This window comes from Antechinus flavipes, chromosome 4, assembly GCF_016432865.1.
Source record: "Antechinus flavipes isolate AdamAnt ecotype Samford, QLD, Australia chromosome 4, AdamAnt_v2, whole genome shotgun sequence".
Classification (NCBI taxonomy): domain Eukaryota; kingdom Metazoa; phylum Chordata; class Mammalia; order Dasyuromorphia; family Dasyuridae; genus Antechinus; species Antechinus flavipes.
Genome location: NC_067401.1, coordinates 39,751,295 through 39,776,763, shown reverse-complemented (window position 1 = coordinate 39,776,763; position 25,469 = coordinate 39,751,295). Strand labels below are relative to the sequence as shown.

At 38.0% G+C, this 25,469-nt stretch overlaps 1 protein-coding gene across 4 annotated transcripts; it reads right to left on the bottom strand.

The window, feature by feature from the left end:
* Positions 1 to 3,021: 3,021 nt before the first annotated feature.
* On the bottom strand, positions 3,022 to 24,238 carry CTSK (cathepsin K). 4 transcript variants are annotated; one of them, XM_051992747.1, is made up of 8 exons: positions 23,548 to 24,238; positions 21,666 to 21,849; positions 21,045 to 21,167; positions 16,351 to 16,506; positions 10,831 to 11,049; positions 5,934 to 6,099; positions 5,459 to 5,564; positions 3,022 to 3,768 (listed from the first exon to the last, which is right to left on the bottom strand). In XM_051992747.1, exons 2-8 carry the CDS (start codon positions 21,792 to 21,794, stop codon positions 3,669 to 3,671), a joined length of 999 nt encoding a protein of 332 aa, XP_051848707.1. In that variant the 5' UTR covers positions 21,795 to 21,849; positions 23,548 to 24,238; the 3' UTR covers positions 3,022 to 3,668. The 4 variants fall into 4 exon arrangements, with proteins under 4 accessions (XP_051848707.1, XP_051848709.1, XP_051848708.1 ...); XM_051992749.1 differs by having other exon boundaries at positions 21,666 to 21,810; XM_051992748.1 differs by having other exon boundaries at positions 21,666 to 21,795; positions 23,548 to 24,236.
* Positions 24,239 to 25,469: the final 1,231 nt, after the last annotated feature.

The following is a 25,469-nucleotide window of genomic DNA, read 5'->3' as shown; positions in this document are numbered from 1 at the left end:
GGGAAATTACTATGAACCATTACATTGAATTCCCAATCCCTCTATTTTTGTCCACCTGCATTTTTGATTTCCTTCACAGGCTAATTGTACACTATCTCAAAGTCCGACTCTTTATATAGCAAAATAACTGTATGGACATGTATACATATATTGTATTTAACTTATACTTTAACATATTTAACATGTATTGGTCAACCTGCCATCGTGGGGAGGGGATAAGGGGAAGGAGGGGAAAATTGGAACAAAGGGTTTTGCAATTGTCAATGCTGAAAAATTACCCATGCATATAACTTGTAAATAAAAAGTTATAATAAAAATAAATAAATAAAAGGATAGGATCAGGCTAGATCTAAAAAACTTCAATTAAAAATTTTAAAAGTTTGGGTATCTCAGATTAGATAAATTTATTTTATAGATACTTCTTTTCCAGTTGGCCTGGACTTTATTCCAAAGAAAATATCAACTCCTTTTTTGCCTCCATTAATCTTGGTCCAAATGCTCTCTCCCATGGCTAGTCTATTTAAGGTGCTAGATTTCTTAACCTGAGCATATCCTCTTAATGCCATGTAAGAAAAGTGGCTAATTAATGTACTGTTGATGGAGCCGTCAGTTGATTCATCCATTCTGGAAAGGAATTTGGAACTATGCTCTCAAATTCATTAAACTGCATTTCCTTTGATTCTTTGATACCACTACTAGGCCTGCACATCAAAGAGATTAAAGATAATGGAAAAGGACTCAATGTGCAGAAATATTTCAGCAGCCTTGCTCTTTTTTTTTTTTTTTTTGGTGGCTAAGTACTAGAAACTCACTGTGTGCCTATTAGTTGGGACATAGCTGAATAAAATTATGGTTTATGAATGGAATATTATTCTGCTATAAGAAATGATGGGAGGGATGGTTTAAGAAAAACCTCCAAAAATGAGCTAATGCAAGATAAAGTGAGTAGAATCAGAACAATTTACATATAAACAATGTTATAAAGACAATCAATTCTGTAAGACTTTTAAGAACTCTGATCAATCTAAGGCACTAATCACAATTCTAAAGGAGCAATGATGAAACATGCCATACTTGATATTTATTCTTTGGACATGACCAATGAAATGAATATGAATATTTTTATAAGTGTTTATTTTTTCCCCAAGTGGGAGAGTTTTATTAATTGAAAAAATAAAACTACATAAAAAACTTATAATGCTATCATACCTCTCCTACTCCCAACTCCCTTTTGACTCTCCTATTCCTTTCAAATAAGCTATACCCCTGATAGTACTTCAATATTCAATCAAGGATCCCACCACACCAATCTTCCTGAATTCAAATCGGGCTCTTATATACAATGTCTCCGTTCACCTTCTTGGTTATTCATATTTTATACAAACATGTACAGACACTTGAGGTCATGGATCTTATTCTTTGTTGAATGTCTTTTGTGAGTTTCTGGATATCTATTGCTATTCTTCACATGTTACAGTAACTCTTTATGGGATTTAGCTTGGTAGACACATGTAATCAGTTTTCTCCATTCCCTTCCTCTTTCAATTTAAAGTCCTTTTGAGCAAATAGCAAGATTATAAATATATATTTTATAAACATATATTTTACTAGCATTTTTTAGGTATATTCCACACTCACTCTGACCCTGGGCTTCACACACTGAAAGTACCCTATATCCTTGTGGCTCCTTTTCTGATTGGCTGGTTTCCCCCAGAATCTCCATTTTTAAATGTGAACATCTGGGTCGTTTATGTCTTTGTTTCTCTTCACCTGCACTCTAATTCTGCTCTGGGATTTTCTCTATAAAAACACAGAAACCTTTTCCATCTTGGGAGTTCAGTCAATTCTCCCACTATCACACCTTTTCAGCATCCTTTTATGTGTTGTCTTCTCTCATTAGAAGGTAAGCTCCGTGAGGGCAGGGACTATGCTTCTGTTTGTGTTTCTTTCTGTTGCATTTGCTCAGCACATTGCCTGGCACACAGAGAACTTAGTAAGTTCTTAATAATAATAAGAACTTAATAATAAATGCCTGTTGATTGATGTGAACTCTCTTAATTCTTTCCCAGGAAAGAACTACTAAGCTGTAGTCCAGAAATCCAGATTCCATGGTTGGAGATAGCTATTCCACCCTCATTTAGATGATCTCTAAGGTCCCTTTTGGCTCTAAAGTTGTGTTTCTATGCGAAATCTTTTCACCTCTAAATGAACTCTACTATTTCTCCTGACCCCACACCTGTCATGGGTTCCAGCTAAGCAGGTGCTGTGATTTTAGAAGTATCCCTGGTTTGGGGGGAAGCAGAAAAACCACACAGTCAAGAAGTAATTATAAGAAGCACCCTATGAAAAAGCCCAGGCTGGTAACTGGGTAATGAGTGAAGGAACCAAAGGATGCGTTTCAGAAAGCTCTGCCTGGTGCTGAAAAAGGATCAAAATCAAGGGCCATAAAAGTTTAGGAGGTAGTGAGGAAGGAAGGCCAGGCTCAGGAAGGTCTGGTAACCAGGCAAGCGCCACAAAGAACCTGACAGGGTTTTACAGAACAATACTGCTCCCCCCACTCTGCAGGAATGTGTGGCTTCTTAGGAAGGACTCCCAGCACGGAGCTGACCTTCATCACCTCTCTGGATTTGTTCTACTGAGATTGTTCTAACAATCAGGGCCCTTGCTACTCTTCAATACAAGTGAGAGTGAGTTCAAGGAAAAGGCAGTTCCCAAGATCTCACTGCCACATCCACTGGCCTAGATGCCAACCTGGCTCAACTTATTTAGCAACAGATAAACTTGTTACCTTCGCAATATAAGGGGAGAGCAGGAAGGGAGAGAGAGAATTTGGAACTTAATATTTGAAAAAAAGAAAAAGAATGTTAAATTTGACATGCAACTGAGGAAAAATATTAAATTGAAAAGAAAAAAAATTTGTTTAAGGGCAAAAGATAAAAAGCTTTGGGTTCCTTTTTCATTTCCAGGAAAAGTTTAAATATTGGTCCGGTAGGCCATCCACTGAAAAGGCACTAAAACAAGTGATTAATACTCAGTTTATTTCAAAACATTTAAGCAGAGAGGAAAAAATACATATTTCTGGTATAATCTAAACTTACTACAAAATAAGAAAATCATAGTTTCATGAAATGAGATGGAAAACAGGCACCTCTCACTTTTGAGGACAAAGAAGAGATTATGGAGACTCACAAAACTTGATGGAAGGAACCCTGACAGCTGGACAGACAGGATTTCATGTCACTGTCTGCATCCCTGCCTTGAGGCAGAACAAAAAGGGCCGACTTCTGGCCAGATGGGAGTCTGCTCTGTTTGGAAGCTCTCCTCCCATGGACACAGCAGCAGCACCAGGACAGCCTGCCCACTTACGACCCGGCGTCCACTTCCCAGGCCACGGCCCTGTGTGTGCATTTTGGAGCTAGCCCTTGTACCTCACTCTTGACCCTGAAATTTCTAAGGAAACCGAGTAGAGGCAGGGGCTGGGGAAAAGAGGAGAAGGACATCCGAAGGGCACTTGGTCATACTGAAGGGTAAGCTGTAAGTGAACCGTCTACAAACCCCTGGGTTTGCTCCAAGAGAGAGCGGCCAGCTCCTTTCCAAAGTGCATCTGCAGCCTTGTAAGAACGGAGGGAGGTGGAAAGGAAGAGTCAAACAAAGTCCAAAGGCCAGGCTCACATCTTGGGGAAGCTGGCCAGGTTGGCAATGCCACAGGCGTTCTTCTTGTTCCGGGCCATCAGGATGTAGCCTTTGTTGCCCCACTCCTCTCCCCAGCTGCAGAAGTGACAGAAAACAGTTTTACCAACTTGGCTCTAGGGCCAGTGTAGCCGCCTGGGGCTCTCACCTGCCGAAAGGAGCACTGGCTCCCTGCGCATTTCTAGGGGGCGTCTCCTTCAGCTAACAGGCCTTCCCCATCTCATACATCAGTTCTAAATCTTGGCACAGAGCTTTGAGCTCTAGTTGGCTGTTATAGCATCTAATGCAGGGATGAACAACTGGCTGGGATAACAAGCACACCCTCATAACATTAGGAGGCTCCAGCCCCGGCTGCTCCCTCCTCTCCTACAGAACTGCACAAAGGACTGGTTTCCCACCCTGGGCAGCTGGATAAAGCTGCTCATCCTTTTACAGGCCTACCCCTAGTGAAGAAGGGTTCCAAAAGCTGGGAACTAAACTAAGAGAGAATAAACGTGAATTCCATTTCTGAGGAGAATTATAGTCTTGGGAAAACAGCAATAGTAGGAACTACAACCCCCCCCCCCCCCAAAAAAAAAAAAAAGAAGAAAGAAAGAAAGAAAGAAAAGGAGGTCCCAGATGGAAATGAGCACAGAGTAGGGAGGCCCGTGATGGTTCAGTCTTTCAGCCACATCTGATTCTCCATGGGACCCATGTGGGGTTTTCGTGGCAGAGACACTGAAATACTTTGCCACTGCCTTCTCCAGCTCATTTGACAAATGGAGAAACCGAGGCAAACAAGGTTGCGTGACTTGCCCTGGATCACACAGCTAAGAAGTGTCTGAGGCCATATCTAAACTCAGAAAGATGAGTCTTCCTGACTCCAGGCCCAGCGCTCGCTCCACTGCTCTCCCTAACTCTCCTACAGAGGCCTATTACAGCCTTAGTAACGTACTTTCAAGTAGCTTATAGGTGGAATTTATATAGAGCTTTAAGGTTTGCAAAACACTTTATAAAGATCTCATTATATCTGACCAACAACCTTGAAAGGTAGGTGCTACTACCCTATTTTACAGTTAAAGAAATGGAGGCAAGACAGAATAAATGACTTGCTGAATGTGGGAGGCAGAATTTGAACTCAGGCCTCCCTGACTCCTGGTCCAACTCTAACCACTGAGCCATCCAGCTGCATTTTTTAGTTCCATATGGTTTGATTGCAATTATTTCCATTCCTAAGTATGAGATAATTCCCAAGTTATAATTATTCTGACTCCAGGGGCAGATACAACAAAACGCACCCTGAAAAAAGCAGCACAAAAGATGCCATCAAATAAGTTTTAAGATAAATTCAGAGGTGAAGGCAGAAATCTCAGGACATGGAGATGTCGATGACCCTACACTCTCCCTTTAGCCTAATGTATTCCAGCAGTAGCAGGCACCAGGGAATGCCATAGTGCATCGAGTGCTAAGCTTGGAGACAGGAGGACTCATCTTCTTGAGTTCAAATCCAGCCTCAGACACTCTGGGCAAGTCACTGAACTCTGCCTCAGTTTCCTCCTCTGTCAAACGAGCTGGAGAAGGAAATGGCAGACTGCTCCAGTACCTCTGAACTGGGGACTTAAGTTGACACAAGTGAATGAATGAACAAGTAGGGTGCTATTGGAACGCAGACCAAGCTTTTAGATGCTCCTCAGGGAGCGCAACAGTCTGCCAACTTCCTTAGTACAGGGGAAAAAAGGAACTGAAGGAAAGAGTGAGCTTGATGTTGGGGACCCCTTCCAACCTTTACCTGTTTTTGATGATCCAGTGTTTGGTGCCCCTTTGAATCCCATATCCCACAGCCAGCACTGCATGGTTGAGATTATCACCGTTGCAGTTTTCATCATAATACACACCTAGGGAACAACTTTTTGCAGGTTAGGATTCTTGGCCATTTGGGGAACATTCTGTCTCTGCTCCCTGAGGCTGGAGGGGCCCTGATCCCACCCAGAGGTGAGAGTAGCATTCCTCTCCAGGATCTCCCCGCCAGGAATATCTCTGTGGGATTTCCCAACTTGAGGGGCAACTCCGTGAAGTTTCTCCATCCTATGACTTGATCACAGAATTTTTCAGTCAACCTTTCCAGCAAGCTCTCTCTCAGGTAAATTCAGAAGCCAGAAGTGTGAGCCAAGTCCTACAGGTCTTTAGTCCTTGCCAGAGTGGAACACAAGTCTGCCCAGCTGGGAGAGCCACCAAAGTCCTGTGTCCACTCCTCAACATCTTACCTTTGCTATAGAACTGGAAAGAGGACAGGCTTGCATCAATTGCAACAGCAACGGGTCCCACTCTGGCCACTGCCCTCTTCAAGGCCTTCTCACTCCCTTCTGGGATCTCTCTGTATCCCCGGCATTTTGCTGCCTTGCCAGTAGGGTTGTACATGCAACTTTCATCCTGAGAAACCAGGGAGAGAGAGGATGAGAAGACTGTTAAAAAGATAAGGGGAGCTGGGGGCTAAAACTATCCCAGAATTTGCTTTTGTGTGGATTTGAAGAGAGGATGTATTTCTGTGTCTCTGGCTTAAGAAAAATAGGGTGATCTTAACCTAAAAGACAAGAATATCCCTCTGGCACTAGGTCATCAAGAAGGACTTCCTGAGTCTTAGGTCACTGTCAAACACTTCCTACAACTATGTGCAAAAAATATGTTCTACTGACAACTGAGAAAGTGATAATTTATCTTCCAGGTTTAATCCCATAACAGGAATGGAGGTGGGAAGGGGGGGAGATGAAAATTTCTGAAGATAAGGGTGCTCTGTGCAATTCAGTATTATCTGATCAAAGGACTTTCTTGTTGGAGTTTGTACTTAATTATTTGAGGTCTCTTTTAATGCTGACATTCTACAAGCCTCCGAATGAAGATATTTCAGCAGTCTCTTGAAACATTATCACTGACCACCCTTTCTACCACAGGTTGCCCTTTACATACCATCCCAATTATTGGTCATGGGAGGGGCTTGCTCCCCTCCACCATCCCAAGTCTTGTTCTATTGCCATCACTCAACAGTCTCTCCCATTGTGAAGTGCATTCAACCTAAATTTATTACTCAATCAAGATTATGATAGTTATTACCCCACCAAGCTCCAGGAGACTTTCACACACTCACACACACACACACACACACGCACGCACGCACACACACACACACACACACACACACACACACTCTCTCTCTCTCTTTCTCTCTCTCTCTCTTCCCCCCCCCCCCCCCCTTTTCACTCTCCATCCAAACTTCTGCTCTCATATGAGGAGGCTTTGGCACATATGGATACTCTCTTAAACATCCTACTTCCCAGTTACTTGGAACTATTTAATTCCTATAACCTATTCCTCCACTCCATCTTAGCCACAGAACGATGATCATACTTTTGATCTCACCATCACTCACAGATGTTCTAGTTTCATGTTCTTGAACTCCAAAATTCCTTTATCTGATTCTAATCTTTTGACATTTTATATTTTCCTCTGCTTATGACCCATACTACTTGAACTGACTATTCCTGTTTGCTATCATCCTAGATTCATCCTCTTTTGTTCCATTAAAATTCTTTTTTTTTTTCTCATTAGTATCTTATTTTTCCAAATACATGTAAAGGTCGTTTTCAACATTCATTTTTATAAGATTTTTCTTCCTCCTTCTTTTACACCTCCCTCCTCCCTAAGACAGCAAGCAATCTGATAATAGTTTTTAAAATATATTCTTATATGTTAAAGAAAATCATACCAAATTATAGAAAAATATATGTATATAAGAAAAGATAGAAAAAAAAAGAATATATATTCTTATAAGAATCAGACCAAAAAGGAAAAAAAAATTAGGAAAACAAACAAACAAAAATATGAAAATGTTATGCTTCGATCCACATTCAGTCATGGTTCTCTCTCTGGATGCAGATGGCAATTTCCATCCCAAGTCTATTGGAATGGTCTTGGATCAGTGCATTGCTGAGAAGAACTACTCTATCATAGTTGGTCATCACATAATTTTGCCACTGCATGTGTACAATGTTCCCTTGATATTGTTCACTTCACTTAGCATCAGCTCATGTAAGTCTTTCCAGACTTTTCTGAAATCAGCCTGCTCATCATTTCTTACGAAACAACAACATTCCATTATATTACTATAACATAACTTGCTTAGCCATTCTCCAACTGATAGGCATTCATACAATTTCCAATTTCTTGCCATCACAAAAAGAGCTGCTACTAACATTTTTACACATGTAGATCCTTTTTCTTCTTTTATACTGTCTTTGGGATACAGACCCAGTAGTGACACTGATGGATTAAAGAGAATGTACAATTTTGTAGCCCTTTGGGCATATCAAAGAAAATTCTTGAAAAAGCTATCTATACTCAGTGACTTCACTTTCTTTTCCCTTACTCAATTTAACCCTCTGAAATCTAGCTTCCAAGTACATTATTCAACTAAAACTACTCTAAGTGATCTAAGTGATTTCTTAATTTTGAAATCCAATTCTTTTCTCAATCTTCATCCTTCTTGATTTCTTTCCAGTCTTGGACGCTGTTAATTACCCTTTTCTGGATGGATAAAGTCTCTACTCTAGGTTGTCATGTCACATGTCATCTCCAATCCTCAGTTCCCTTTGTTGATTCTTCTCTTAGGTTATGCCCATTAACTTCAGGTTTCCTCCAAGGCTCTGTCCTGGACCCTTTTCTTTTCCACTTGTATATTATCTCACATGCAGACCTCATCTGCTCCCATGGATTTAATCATCATTTCTACATAGATGACTCTCAGATCTATGTATCTAGCTCTTATATTCTTTCCAAGCTCCATTCTCATCTAACTACCTATTGGACATCTTGACCTAGATGTCTTATACACATGCCAAAATCAACATGTCAAAAATAAAACTTGTCATTTTCCCTCCTCCTAGCCTCCCCACTTCCCAATTTCAATATTATTGTCAAGGATATCATCACCATTCTTCTACTCACCCAGGCTTGCAACTTTAGTATCATCTTTAATTTCTTTCTCATCTACTTATCCCAGTCTTGTTCCAAATCTTGTCATTTCTGCACTCACAATGTGTCTTTTCTCCATTCTACTTTTCCCTACTTAAATAGCCATTATCCTGGTGCAGGCACTTCACACTTGGACTACCATAATATAATAGCCAGGTTGCTCTGTCAGCACTCAATCTTTTCCCATTCCAGTTCATTTTTTCCTTAACTGTCAAAATAATTTTTCTAAAGCACTGTTCTTATTACGTCATTATTTTTCCCCTTCCCTTCGCCCCGACCTAATGCGATTTTTTGTTTTTACAACTCTCCAAATACTCTTATGATCCAACAATACTGTCCTTTCTGCTGTTCCTCACACGTGGCACTCCATTTTCTAAGACTATTCCTTTTCATTAATCCTCCTCTACCTCTGGGCTTTCTTGAACCTCATCTTAAATTCTACCTTTTATGAAAGGCTTTTCCCAGGCTAGAGTATTTCTTCTGGGATTACTTTCCATTTAGGCTTTATATATGTTATATATACAATTTTTTTGTATATTGTCTTTCCATTAGAAGTTGAACTTCTTGAAGGGAGGAACCATGTTTTATCTTTTTTTTTTTTTTTTGCCTAATTCTTGACATAGTGCAAGCCACACAGGAAGTTCCTAAGAAATGTTAACTAAAAAGAAAAAAAAAAAGGAAGATATGCTGACTAATTCTACTTTTATACAGGATTCTCCCAAAACAAGCACAAATTGTGTAATCTCAACACTTTTTGCCTTCTGACTACCATTCTAGAAGCTACTATGTATCTTCGTATATATTTATGCTCTTTATCGCTACAGGATAAAATATCCTAGTATCAGAGAGTTAAATATTAATAGAACTATAAAGGACTTTAGGAGTCATCTACTCCAATTCCTTCATTTTATTAATGGAAAACTGAGGATCAAAATGGCCAAGGCTCTCCCAAACTCGAATTTACAATAAAGAGTCCAATTCCTCTCCCTAGTAAGGATCTGCCCAATGAAATGCTTTATGGGAGTATAGGAGTTAATTTATGTTGTTTAAAGCAACAATAAATCAAGAATCACCTTTTTTAAATTATTAGTTTGTAGCTGCAAATTACTTTATAATAATTGATTTAATTTTCTAAAAGCTTTAATGCCTAGTATGCCAAAAAAAAGTGGCAAAAAAACAAAATATATAAAGAAGGTTTGGATTCTTTTAGAAAATTCCAAATATGCTCCTCTAAGACAGTCACAGATATTTTCTTAAAAATATGCACTTGAGAGTAGAACCAGGAGAATATTGTACACAGCAACAGCAAGATTATACAATAATCAATTCTAATGGACCTGGCTCTTTGAATCAGCGAGGTGATTCAAGCCATTTTCAATGGTCTTGTGAAGGAGAGATCCATCTGCACCCAGAGAGAGGACTGTGGAGACTGAGTGTGGATCACAATATAGAATTTTCACCTTTTTTAAATTGTTCTTTGCTTGCATTTTTGTTTTCTTTCTCATTTTTTTCTTTTTTGATTTGATTTTTTTTGTGCAGCATGATAATTGTGGAAATATGTGTAGAAGAACTGCACATGTTTAACATATCCTGGATTATTTGCTGTCTAAGGGAACAGATTGGGAAAGGGAGGGAAAAATCTTTGGAATACAAGGTTTTGCAAGGATGAATATTGAAAATTATCTATGCATATGTTTTGAAAATAAAAAGCTTTAATAAAAAAAAAGAATATGCACTTGAGGGGGCAATTAGAAGGCACAGTAGATGGAGTACTGGCTCTAAAGTTAGGAGGACCTGAGTTCAAATCCAGTCTCAGACATTTAACACTTATTAGCTATATACATACATACATACATACATACATACATACATACATACACACTTTATAAAATTTTCTAGGGACAAGTAGCAAGAGAGGAAAGTTGTAGTTTTAAGATCTGGAAGCTTCACTGAGTTGCTTAGCAGAGTAGCATTTTCCCTCTTGTCTGCTTTAGAGATATGGTCCCATTTCAAAAGCAGGATGAAAGGGAAGCAAGCTCAAAGCAATAGTTCTAGGACAAAAGAGACTGCATTAGAAATATGAAGGTAGTGATTGGAGAGAAAACAAAGTTGTCTGTGTCTAGCAGGACAGCTCACCTGTCCAACATAAGGGTAAGCATCTTCAGAGTCAATGCCCCTGTTCTCCTGTACATACTGGAAGGCATTGGTCATATAACCCCCACCACAGCCATCATTTTTGGACACACAGTCCACAAGGTTCTGGGGACTCAGGTTGAGGAGTTTACCAGTCTTCTTCTTGAGTTGGCCTTCCAAGGCACCCACAGAACTGAAGGCCCAACACGAGCCACACTGACCCTGGGATGATGAGGGGGAAATATTCAGAGAATCAGTCAGCATTTTAAAAGAGAGAAAAGTACACATTTTAACAAATAGTTTCTTTACTATGTCCACTTCCAAATTCTTTTGTTTTGTTATTTTTTGATATAGTTTCTTTACTGTATTAATTCTGTTTCCTAAGCTCTATATTCCTTCAACGCTTTCTATATTTCATTGACTTTCTCTTATTACTGTAACAATACAATAATATTCTGTTACACTAGTGTATTACAATTTTCCAATGGTTGGACATTTGTTTCCAGTTTCTTCTTATAAAGTAATTATATATATATTTTTGTACTGATTTAGTAGTTTTCTCTTTCAATGATGTTTCTCATATGTAGTCACAATTCAGGGATCCATGTAGCAAAAGATGATCTACTGAAAAACTCTTATGTACATCAACTATTAAAACCCAGTTTAGCTTAGAATTATAGGATGATAAATCTTGAGGGACCATTAAGGATCATTTAGAAATCTTTCATTTTATACATATAAAGACTTGCCCAAGGTCATGTAGCTAACCATTGGCAAAGTCAAATCTAGAACTAAAGTCTCCTGACTTCTAGTGCTCCTTGTCACATTACCTAGCACATTCTGTTTTCTCCCACCAATATGTACCTGGTATACTCCCAGAGAATGAAAACCAATTTTAATATCCATTAAAACAAAATTAGCTAAAAAAGTAAAAATCTGCTGGGATATCAGGGGTAGGATGAAGATCATGAAATGTTTCAACAGAAATTGGATTTCACCTTTACTACTACATATAACTAAGAAATGACTAAACTCCTGCCCAAATGTCCTAAGGAATAAAAGTTGATCCAGAGGCAAGAGAAGGAAAGATTCCTATCTACGTATTCCCAATCCACGGAAATTTCCCAACTCAATGGAATCCGTATCTTTATCCTTAAAGAGTTTCCAATTTGATAGAACTGACATATTTAATGATTCCTGCCTTGGATAATCTCCTAAACAATAAGGAAAGAGAAGAATGGTAGCTTAATCAGTCTACTTCCAATCTATTTGAGAGAAAGATACCCAATGTTAAAAATATAAATATATATATGAATAAAATATATTATAAGTAACTTATATCATAATATTATATAACAGCATAATTATGTATAATATAAATATGATTATATATTTCTAAACATCTACCATATGTAGAGCACTATGTTTATAATAGAAGAAATGCAAAGTTAAATGAGACATGGGCCTAGTCTTTAAGGTGATATCGTCAGATAAGGTATAAATATACACAATTATAATACTTGATATTACAAGAAAGATGTTGCACTGAAGAGAGTGTCTGGCCCAGAGTCAGGTTCAGAGTCCTGAAATCTGGCTTCAGACACTTATGTGTGATCCTGGGCAAGTCATTTAACCTGCCTGCCTCAGTTTCTTTCTTTATAAAATGACTTGGAGAAGAAAATGGCAACAATTCCAGGATCTCAGCCAAGAAAACCCCAAATGGGGTCATGAAGAATCAGACATGACTGAAATGACTAAACAACCACAAAAAAATTACAAGAAATACATTAGAGAGTGAAAAAACAAAATGTTATGAAATGTCTAAGGAAAAAAAGTCATTAAGAAGCAACAGGATTAGGAAAAGTTTCCTAGAATAGATAGCATTTGAATTGGGTTTTAAGGAGGGGATAAGAAGTCAAAGAACAAAGGGAAGAAATTCCAGGAATTGGGAACAATCAAACAAGCAAAAGCACAGAGGCATGAAATTAAAATGTGTATTCAGGGACAAAGTTGTCCAGTATGGGTGGAATACTGAAGAGAGCACATACGAAAAGAAAAGTAGGTTAACGCCAGGCTGCAGAAAGTCTTGAGTGTCCTCCAGAAAACTTGAGGCTTTGTTTGGTAAGCTATGATCACCAGAGATTGTGTTTGTGAACATCTACATACACATGTATGTATATATGTATATGTGTATTTGTGTACATGTTTTTTAAAAACACCAGTGATTCCAGCTGGGCCACCAAGAAGGGATTAACAGAGGGGAATAAAAGTGGGTGGATGTGAAAGAAGTCAATAATAAGAATCCAAGTCGGTGGTAATGATGGCCTATGATAAAATGTTCAGAGTAAAAACAGAAGAGAGGAGATAGCATCCATCCTTGGAACATAAATGGAATTAAGAGGACCTTGTAGCTGACTGGATAAAAGAGAAAGGAAAGGGAGGATAATCTCAAATTTGAAAAGTAAGGACCAAATAGTGGTATCCCCAGAGACAAACAGTGGTGTCATCGGCAACAAACTCAAAGGATGATAATGATCTTGATCGGAGAAGTAAAGATGTCTTGTGGATAAGTACAGCTTCCTTTCTCTTTATTTCTAAACTTTTAGAAGTTATCTCTACCTAATACCTCTAAATTGTTATTATCTGTAATATCTTCATTATTAATTAATTTTAATTGCCAATTTGGTTGTCTTTTCTTTTTTTTTCTTCATTCTCCTTGAGTTTCCTTGTAGCTTCCCTGGGGTTCTCAAACAACAGCCCATGGGCCAGATGCAGCAGCTGAGGACGTTTATCCTCCTCACCCAGGGCTATGAAGTTTATTTAAAGGCCCACAAAACAAAGTTTTTGTTTTTACTATAGTCCGGCTCTCCAACAGTGAACTGGCCCCCTATTTAAAAAGTTTGAGGACCCCTGATTCTATACTATTGCCCACTTTCCCACAGGATATTCTCTTTTCTCTCAATTTCAGAGGCATTACAGATAAGAAACCAGGACTACTAGTAGTTTAGTCCATTGAACTCTGAACTTAGCAATGTGTACTGACAATACAAAGAAAGACAAAAAACAAACAGTCCCAGCTCTTATACAGTTCAGAGTTTAATGAACTAAAAACACTGATGTAGGAGGGAAATGTCTAATGGAGCAACCTTATCTTTGGCTACAAGGAACATGAGCTTTCTGCTATGGAAGTTCTCAGTGTCGTCTACTGCCACACCTATAATAATGAAGGTAGGCAATGGCAGCTTCTCATGCTCTCTCAGGGCAAAGAGAAGGCCTAGGAGCACCATTTCATGGAAAAGACACTGGATTTACGCAGAAGTTCTGAGGTCAAGTCCCAGCTTCTTAGTTATGACTTGTATTGGTCTAATCAAATCGCTTCTCTTCACTGGGCCTCAGGTTCCTCATTTGTAAGATGAATCCCATGAAACAGATAATCAAAATTTCTTCCAGTTTGAAACCTATGCGGCTTTCTTTGACAGGGGTGAAGCACTTTTTACCCTACCTACCAGTTGCAGGTGAGGAAATACAGCATAGAAAAATGAGTGTTGGACTATGTCCTACCTGGGAAGCCTTGGACAAATTATTTTCATTATTGATTTGAATTTCTTCACCTGAAAATGATAAGGCTGGACTAGGTAATCTTTAAGTTTCCTTCCAGCTCTAATCATTTTCATAAAGATGGTAGTAGAAGCCATGGGAATGAGCCAGATTGCTGAAAGATAATAGAAAAAAAGAAGAGAACCAAAAACAGCCCTTGGAAATGCCCATAATAAGGGAATCAGAAAGGAGGTGAAGAAGTAGCCCCTAGAAAGGGGAGAGCTATGGACATGTAATGCCTGTGAAGTTGAGGGAAAAGACAATATCCTGTGGGAACAGTAATCAATAGTATAGAAGCTACAAGGAAAATGAAGATAGAAAAAAAAATCAAATTTGGCAATTAGAATTCATTAATTAATAATGAAGGCATTATAGTTCTTACAACTTAGATATATTAGGTGAAGATAGCTTTTAAAAGTTTAGAAATTAAGAGAAAGAAATAGATGAGACAGAGTAAATGGACCAATAGAAAGCTTTTTAAGAGTGGAGAAATTTGAGCATTTTTATGGCCAAATGAGAAGGAGCCAATAGCAAGGAAGAAAATGAAAATTCAAATGCAGGGGAAGTAAACCTAAGTGATAGTATGGACATCAATATAAGGCTCAATAATAATTCACAGTGTTCTGGCTTTTGTGCTTTTGCCTTTTCTGCCCTCTTTGTGCCTACTGAAATTTTACCCATTCTGTTGTTTTTTTTTTTAAGCGAAGTGAATAATATCTGTATAGCATTCTGGTGGTGAGGATGATGATAATTAGCATTTGTATAACTCCTCAAAGTTTGGTATGGTTTGCTTGTTGTTATTCAGTTAATTCAATCATGCCCAGCTTTTCATGATCCCATTTGGGGTTTTCATGGTAAAGATATTGGAGTAGTTTGCCACTTCTTTCTCCAGCTTATTTTACAGATGAGGAAACTGAGTCAAACAGAGTGAAGTGACCATCCCTGGATCACACAGCTAGTATCTGAAGCCAGATTTGAACTCAGGAAGACGAGTTTTCCTGACTCCAAGTTGGGCATTCTATCCATTGTGCTATCTATCTGTTTTCTTATGGTTCACCGTTAATCTCAGTTATTGTACTTATTTTTCTACTTTTTATTTGCATATTGCTTGTGTAATTAAATTTAACCAAGCATGACCTCAAGGGAAAAAATATGAGAAAATAGACCTCTTTTTTGCATATAAGTGTGCACTAACTGCCTATCCTTTCAAATTTGGCAGATTTATTGATTAGTTTTACTGAATTGGGTTTTTTCTGTTTCCTTTCTTCATCACAAGAAGTAGAAAAGACAGAGGGATATATTCAGAAGTAAAAGTTATATACAAATGACATCAATAAAGTTTAATGTAAATATGCTTAAGTGAAAGAGAACAAAGTAGATTTTATTAACTGAGACAATATAGGTACTACAAATCAAAATCTCTGGAATGTTGCCAAAGAAAACTTTTAGTGCTAAATTCTTATATCAATAAGAGAGAGATATGATATAAGTTTTCATTTTAAAATTTACACAAACAGAAAGTAGATGATAAGATAGAAAACATTAAAATGGTAGTTGTTGCTAAGTTGCTACTGGCGTTTATAGTCATAAGTAGTTTTTATTGAAAATTGGTTAAAGATATTTTAAAAAGCAAAAAATAAAATAAAAAATTAAAAAGCTTGACTTTTAAAAAAGAAGAGTAGAAGCTATGTGCAGTGTAATCATTTTTACAAGAAGATGAGCACAAGAGATTAAGTGAATGCACAGTTGCTAGATTTAGGTGATACTGAGACAAGTATATAAAGGAAGCTGGAATATAGTTGGATTTCTCCTTCTGAATCTCATTTTTCTGCCTCCTGTCTTGGCAGTCCCCTCCACCATCCTATTAAATAGAAACAAGAAATGGAAGTAGTCACATAAACATTATTCTGGAAGCACGGAAGGTACCTGATTTTTGACCGGAGTGACATATCCCTTTTTTCTGTAGTCAATAGAATCAGGGGTTCTGCCTTCCCAGTCAGGAATATAGAGGGTATCATTGTTCTGGGAGCGGGACAGGGGCATCTTCAGTCCAGTCATTTTCTGTACTACTTCCTCACTAGTCTGAAACACAGAGAAATGGTTGAAAAAAATCAGCATTATGAAAGGAAAAAAACAACAAAAAGGGGGAAGAAAGTGATTTCAAAGATTGTGAATTATGCAAGGTGACAGATTAGAGATCCCTTTTTGCACACTGGGGAGTCTCAAGACAATCTTTAAATCCCAGGAGTTCCACAGAAATGAAGAGTAGAATTATCAGAATCTACTTTCTTCTGGAGTCCCAGCCAAATAAAAATCTTCTTTGTCTACAACTTTATTACATCAATCTTGATGTTCCACATTAGTGATCTTCATGTTATTTTCTTCTCCATCATCTCTCATATTCAATCTTTGCAAATCCTTTCAATTATACCTTTACAATATCTTTCTCATCTGTCCCCTTCCCTCCAGTCCCTACACTATGCCTAGACTAGTTTGAGAACTTCCTAACAAACTCTTCTGTCTCTGACCTTAATTCTTTACAAACCATTCTTCACACCACTCCTGTAGTAATGTAATTTATGCAGACATCTGGTGATGTTAGTCCTTGGCTCAAAAATCTTTTCAGTGGAGTTCTATTGCCTGCTGAATATAGTTCATGCTCTCTAACAGAAATATGGCAGCATGTTCCTTTCCCATTATTGATTCCTGTTACTCCTTCCAAACCAAACAAGGCTGCTCACTATTCCCAGTATATACCAATCTTTGTACTTTCCTGCCTCCATTCCTTTGCTCACACTACCCACGACTAGAATTGCCTCTCCCTTTCTTTATCCGCTGTATTCCTACTCATCCCAACACCACACTTCCTCTGTGTACCCTTCCTGATCCCTAGGATTCTGGGTCATGTCTTTTCCTTTTTTAATTCTGTTGCCTTTTTAAAGTCTGGCTTATGACCTGGATCTTTCTGTTGGCAAGGGTTTGGCAATATAACTTTAAATCCTATATCTGACTATATCCACTACTGTATGTGTGTAGGAAATGGGGATGGAAAACAGGGAAAAGCAGTGTAACTAGAGGCAGTAGAAGAAAGTCCCAGCTTCTATTTCTGTTTCCCCTGGGAAAATGGCTTTTTACTTAAGTCTCCTGGGTATGGGAGGGAAGGGGAAGGTATATGCTTATACAGATAAAAATAAAAGAAAAACACCTTCTCTCTTACTATATATTAAAAATTTCAAAGATCTTTAGTTTTACTGATGTGGGTATTCCTTTTACTAATGCAAATTACAAACCCACCATAACATAATAGTCTTTTGAGAATTGTTGTGGCAAAAATATTTCACTATCCTTGGGGTCAACTTAGTAATGAACTTTGCCAAACTTAGCTAAGAAGACAAGTAATCCATCTCTAGAGCTATCCCTGTTGACTCTTCCCCCTAGTAGAAAGCCTAAAAAGCTATTCCACCATTGGCATAGACTTAGAAAATTCAGGGTTACTTCTTCCCTAATAAGGTATCAGAGTAGAACCTTAATGGACTTTAATTATAATTCCTGCTATCATGATATTAAATTATAATTATTGATGTGTTCCCCGTTAAGAAAACCTATGCAAAAATCTGATTCAAAACAAACGAAATTCAGAAGTTTGTTGTTTGCTTTATAAAAGGGTTCATTGCAGATTTCCTTTAAATAGATCACCCACATTTTAAAAGAATGTTTGTTAATTGCCTTTGGTTTTTATATCACTTTCATTTCCATATATATCCTTTTCCCTATCCCTGACCCAGGAGCCATCTTTTGTAACAGTAATTTTTTTAAAAAGGAGAAAAAATTTCAGCAAAGATAACCAATACATTGTGTCAGACAGTTTGTGCAATATTTCATACTAATGGAAATGTTTTTGAGCCAAGGATTAACATGACCAGATGTGTGCATAAATCACATTATTCAGGGAGTGGTATGGAGAATGGTTTGCAAAGAATTAAAAACAGAGACAAAAGACTTTGTTAGGAAGTTCTCAAACTAGTCTAGACATAGTGGGAAAGGGACAGATGAGAAAGATACTGTAGAGGTAATATTGAAAGGATTTGGCAAAGATTGAATATGAGATGATGGAAAAGAAAATAACCTGAAGAATGTGAAATGTGGAACATTGAGGCATGTAATAAAATCAGTAAAAAAAGATTTTTATTTGGACAAGACTTGGGAAAAGAGTAGGTTCTGATGATTCTACTCTTCATTTCTGTGGACATCCTAGGATTTAAAGATTGTCTTGAGATTCCCCAGACTCTGTAATAAAGTCCTCCTAATGAAGGAAAGTATGTTTTTTCACCTCTCCTTCCAGGATAAGCTGGGTCATTATAATAAAATACTGTTCAGTTTCCTTTTATTATTCTTTGTTTGCAGTGTTATGATAAGTGTATCTAATATTTTCCTGGTGTTACTTGTTTCATTCTGCATCAGTTCATGTAAGTCTTTGTACATTTCTCTAAATGCTTCATATTCAACATATTCATGTAATAGATAATAATATAAATAAACTCAATATATTTCTGTTTCTTACAGACCATAGTGGTCTACCTATATTCATGTATCACAACTTGTTGAGCTATTTCCAATCAAGGGGCACCTATTTTATTTCCAGTTTTTTGCTGTCACAAAAGTGCTGCCATGACTATTTTAGTATGTAGGCACCTTTCTTGGTATATTTGCCTCAAAATCTAGGAGTGTGAAGAATTTAATCATTTTTAGAATAATTTCAAATTGTTTTCCAAAATGGCTGGACCAATTCACAATTGCTCCAATAGGGTATTAGTGAGTCTGTCTTTCTTTAGCCCCTCCAATATTGACTATTTCCATCTTTTGTCCAATATGTTGGATGGGAAGTGAAATCTCAGAGTTGTTTTGATTTGCAGTTCTCTTGTTTTTTATGATTGGGACAAGTCTTGCATATGTTTCTTAATAGTTTGCAATTCTTGTGAGACAATTTGTTCATATTCTTTGATGCCTTCTCCAATATAATGTAAATGCTTATTTGAAAATTGTTAAGGGAGAAAAGGGAAGTTGAGAAATGTAAAGTTAAAAATTGGCCAATAGGCATAAAACATTTCTAAAATTGTAATACCTCAGCAGGATTCAGAACCCATATAACCTAATTATAATGCCCTTTATCCTTCCCTAACACTATGTTTACAACTTTTTGGATTTATCCTACATTATAATTATTTGTGAACAAATCATATGATCATAGTCATATAAGCTGGGGAAGGATCTTATTTAACTCAATCCTCTCCTTTCACACAGGAGGAAACTGAGTCCCAGAGAGTAAAAGTGGCTTGCCAATGCTGACAAAGGAGATAAGCAATGAGCCATTTTGACCCTAGACTCAGAGGTCTTTTCATTATGATCTTACGTCTTTTTTACACATGAATTTCCCCAAATAATAGTAAGCTCTAAGAAGGCAAGGATGATGATATCCCAGTTAAACTTTAAGTTTCTTCCAGCACCTACCATAGAGTTTCAAACTTAAAAAGTGTTTGTTAAATATAAGTATTTAAGCATAAAGAGATAGATGGGCAAACCTCCAAACTATAAAATTTAGAAGGAAAGAGGAGGGAAACCCAGACTGTCCACCAGACTTTTAAAAAGTAAAGAAGTATAAAAATTGGCACGGATTTGGTAGGGATTCTAGAAGAACTAAGCACATTGAACCTAAGTTCTAAATAAACTGTTTTGTCTGTTTTTAAAAACTTTTACCTGAAATTTGGGGTATTCGAATTTTTTTCCTGACTCCAAAGTGACTCCAAGTAACTGGTCTGAGATGGGCAAAAAAGGTGCTGCTGCTGCTGCTTCTTCTTCTTTTTTTTTTTTTGCTGAGGTAATTGGGGTTAAGTGACTTGCCCAGGGTCTCACAGCCAGGAAATATTAAGTGTCTGAGGCCAGATTTGAAAAAAAGTGCTTCTTAAGAGAAGCTGATAAATAGCAGTGTTTGAGAAAGTAGAAAATTTAAAGACAAACCTAGAAATTCATTGCTGATGCAAAACAAAACATTGACAGCAGCACTTTTTGTGGTGGCAAAAACCTGGAAACAAAGTGGGTGCCTGTTGATTAAGCAATGGCATAAGTTCATATGAATATTGCACCACAATAAATCATGAATATGAGGAATTCAGAGAAACATGGAGAGACTTAAGAAACGATGTAGAACATAGAAAGTAGAATAAAAAAAATGATTATATCCAACATTTACAACGTAAATGAAAACAACACTGATTTCAAATTAATTATACTGAACAATCTTCAATTCAGAGAACAGAAAATTTAACACATATCCCTCTGCTTTTAGTAAAAAGATGAGGTGCTATGGGTACAGGAAGCAGGCACATCCTTATGATAGACATAGTTGTCAGTTATGTTAAACTTTTTTTTCTTGAATTACAACATAAGGTTCAATGAAGGAAAGGAAATATATTTCACAGTAACTTGATGTGCAACAAAAATTCCAAAAGATATACTTTTTTAAAAAATGGAATACAATCTTAGGATAAGCTGGCACTTGTTGCTAGATTGAGACTTAACCCTTTACATCAGGAAGAAGAAACTAAGGGATGAGACAGACTTACCATGTCACCCAAATGGTTCATGGCCAGCTCAAATGTGTGAAGACCAAGAGAAAATTCCAGATTGTGGGTAGAAATGTATTTTAGATTCTTTTCCCAAATCAGACGTCGAGAGATCTCATCCACCTAAGCAGAGCAGAGATAGTAATGATGCTGATTGAACATCTCTTGTATGTTCCACTAAGGATAATCTTAAAATGCTATCACATATTCAGAAGATAAGACATCAGATACTCGGACAACATGGGTAAACTAAATATGTATGAGAAAAAAATGTGAAGACTACTTGTAAATTAGTATATAAATACAAAATATTACAGTCATATTAAGTCTTAAGTCCCAAGATGATATCAACCAAGAGACTGCAAGAACTGGGTTGAATTATTCTGGGAAATTTTTTGGAAGAAAGCAATTTGGAAAAGTTAGAAAGGAGAGTTGAAGATAGCTTGGAGGTCAGAGAGGGTGAAGTATGAGTGAAGAACAGAGTGAGTAGGTTTGCCTAAAGTGGAAAATTTCTACTAAAGGAGGCCTAGTAGTGAAAAGAATGCTATAAGGTAGAAGTTTTTGACCCCTCAAATACTTCCCACTGGCACAACCCATACCTCCCTGTAGATCCCCACACACCTTGCTGTTATATTCTTTTCCATAGGATTGCTTCCACAGCTTCCACTGTGTATCTAACATTTCTTCTGGGTGATGAGCAGAACTCACCACTGATGGCAGCAACAGCAGCAGGATGCTTAACTCCCACATCCTGAGGGAAGGAATACTGTCCAGATTTTGGGTTTGCAAGGAATATGTAAGAAAGCTGCTTTCAAATTCCAGGCCAGGGATAAGAGAGAAAACCATCATGTTGAGAAGGGAGAAAGAGTAGTGAGAATGGTTTATGACCAAAGAGGTAAGAACCTAACTCTGGATGAAATCTAAACATCGGAGAAACACATTACTTTTGTTTGGTTCCTTGACTCTTCCCTGTATAGTTTATTCTGGTGAAATATCACCCAAAAGCACACAATAGAGAAACATTAACAAATACATATGTCAAGACTATCGAGGGCAGAACAATTAGATCTTTGTATCAATGCATAAAAATTGAGTACAAGTGAATTTAGAGGGCACTGTTAACATCTGTGATTCTTCAGCAGTTTAGTGCCGTTAAAAAAAAAAAAAATTCATTAAAATAAGCTACCAGATGGTAAGCTGAGGAGTGTTTCAAAGTGTCTGTCTGCTCCTCCTCCCATACACATCCATTCTTTTCAACTGAACACTCACTTTGTGCTGTTTGACTTGGACATGGTTTAGGATACTTATCATGAATACGAACATTTCTAGCTCTACTATATGGAAGGGAAAGGTAAAAATGATCTGAATAATTTCTCCTCCCTCTCTCTCCACAATGTGCCCACGAAGCCTGGAGGAGATGATAAGGAAAAGAGAATGATCAGAGTAGAATTCGAATAGACACCAGGTAGAGATTTTGTTCTGATCAGTGATTCTAACCTACTTTTCTTTCGAAGGAACCCTAAGTTCTTAGATAGATAATGGACTGCTGAGTGGCAACTTGCTCACTGAAAGGATTTTCCTCCCTGCCTCAGTCTATTTTACTTTCTCTCCTTCTCATTCTCTTACTTCTATCTGCCTTTCCCAGACAAAGCTCCAACCTCCAAAACCCTCTCCACCTCCCAAATCTACTGCTGCTGTTTCTCTTCCTCCTTTCTCAGGAAATTGCTCTAATACTAACCAGCTGCTGTGGTCATAAAGATTTCCCTCTTTTCTACTATCGGGAAGCCCTGTTGCTACATCCCAAGAGAATCAAACATAAGCTGGAAATCAGGCAGTCCCTGAAGGTCAAGGACCCAGTCCCTCAAAGGTTCACACTAATCTTTCTTCTGCCATAGCTTATCATCTCCACCACAGTAGCACTGATACAGTGTAATATGCCACTTGGCTTCCCGATCCTGTGTACTAACAAATTTGAGTAAGCTTAGGCTACTTAGAGCCATTTTTGTCCATTTCTTCAACACTTTTCACCTTACTGTACCTGTAGTACTAAGGACCAGTCTTGAGAGTCCCCTCTATACAAGCCCAGCCATATCAAATGTTAATTGCAATGCTGAAAGCCCAGAAATCTTAGATGAGATGGCTTTAACACTTCTCCCCTCCACCTCCGTATTCCTGTATAAGGCTTCCCCTATTTGTGTACCAAGCTCTAAAATCTCTTAATCCCTATTCCCTATCCAATTGAAAATTACAAGCAGCGCCTTGGAGCGGGTGGGAGTGGCAGAAAAAGGAACCCTAAATCCTTTACTCTCATTACTATTATAGGACAGAGGCCACTATAGGACACACTGCAAATTTCCAGGCAAGAAACATCTATGTGGCAACAAAACGATCCCCGGAAGCCACGCATCCATACTGTACTATCCCGACTTTCCCTAAAGAAAGAAGCCACCAGATAAAGATGAAAGGCGTAAGGAGTGAGGTAGGGGTACAAGCACAGCTTTACCTGATGACGGTCTGTTCTCTAGTCTGGGGAGGAAGGCACGGGCGTGTGTGGAACTGAGTGGATGATTATGGATGCTAGTTTTATTCCAAAAAGTTTGAGGAAGTCAGCTCCAGCAGTTGGCTGGAAAATCTGGACTGTCAGGCTGGAAGCGGCAGGCGGGAGGAGGGCGAGATGGGGGATGGGAAACCCCTTGGAAGGAAACCAAAAGGGAGAAGGGCAAGAGAATGGATTTGCATATCGACAGGGAACCAAAGTCGCTGAGTGTTAAGTTTCACATGACTGTGGCACACAGAAAACACGTCTTGGAAGCTGGACTATTCAGCTTCAACACATGATTCTCCCAAGTTTTGTCTTCTCTGCCTGTCTTCTGCTGAGAGGGATACAGGCTGTGGGGAACGAGTTTGGCCTCCCTAGCTCCAAAGAACTCAATTTTCAAACACACCCACTCACCCCATTATCTGGAGGATCGTCTCCTTTAAAGCACACACTGCACACAGAGCAATGTTTCTTCCAGTCTGTAAGATTAGCAATGTCTTCCAATACTGAAATTAACAGCAGATGACCCTTCACTCCTAGTTTAGAGGCCATTCTACCTCTCCCATCCTTAAATATATCGTTTTCTTCTTCAAATCTATTTTTTTTCCAAGTCTCCAAGGAAAAGCTAATATACCTGAATAAAGCCAACCTCCCACCCCACCTATGCTTCAACACATCATCTTCTGGACCTTGAAGGAAATGAATATAACTGGGAAAAATACCATTCAGAATGGAGTTCTAGACCTGCCTCTCTCTAACTAGCAGTTTGTCCTTACATAATTTCACTTTTCTGGGTGTTTCTGTGTGTGTGTGTGTGTGTGTGTGTGTGTGTGTGTGTGTGTGTGTGTGTGTGTGTGTGTGTAAGGGCAAAATAAGGTGGTTAGACAAAATAAATTTATAAGGTATTTGATTCTAAGCTCTTCTCTAACTTCAGTTATTTCTTCTCCATTACATCTACTTAAAAAGGATAGCGAGAGTGGTGAAGTGGATATAGTACCAGATAGATTCTTCTTCCTGAGTTAAAATGTAGCGTCAAACATTTACTAGCTATATGATCCTGGGCAAGTCACTTAAACCTAATTGCCTAAACAGATTTTCATCTGTTAAATGAGCTGGAGCAGGAAATGGCAAACCACTTCAAGAAAACACGAGGATGGGGTCACAAAGTCAACATAATTGAAATGATTGAATAAATCCACCTAAAAAAGTTTGTCTCTTTTTCCTCCTTTTTGGCTGCTTAACTCTGCTCTCTTCAGGTTCTCCTGACTACTGGGTGTCTGTGTCTAGATATGTTTATGCATATATATCCTGTATGTGTATGTATGTGTGCGTACACATGCATATAGTACATTTTCACAAATAAAAGCACGCAAACGTGTGTACACAGCTATGGGTATACTTATATGTGCCCCATTAGAAGGGAGCTCAAGAGTAAGAATTGGCCTTAGCCTTTTTGTAACCCCAAGTTAGCACAGTACTTAGTACAAAATAGGCATTTAAATGGTTAATGACCAAATGATAGCATATATATAATGTTGAATGATAAGGCTTTGAAAAGCTGTGTACCTAGTTAATAAAACAGAAGGTGAACCCCTATAATCTTCCTGGTTCCAAGGCCAGACTTCAATCCACGTTGTTAGGTTCTCTTAAAAATCCAAAATTCAATAATTTTATCATGTCAGAATGTAACCAAATTTCCTGCTTCTTATAAGTTATTCACCAGGTCATTATGTCTCTATCTCTGACCCCAGTCAAGATAGTATCTTTGCCATAAAAAGGAACTTTTTTTTTCAAAGAAAGGAAATGATCCATTACCTAGGAGGCAGTCAGTTATAAAGTAATTGAATCAGAAATAGCATTCCCAATAATGACCACACACACATCAA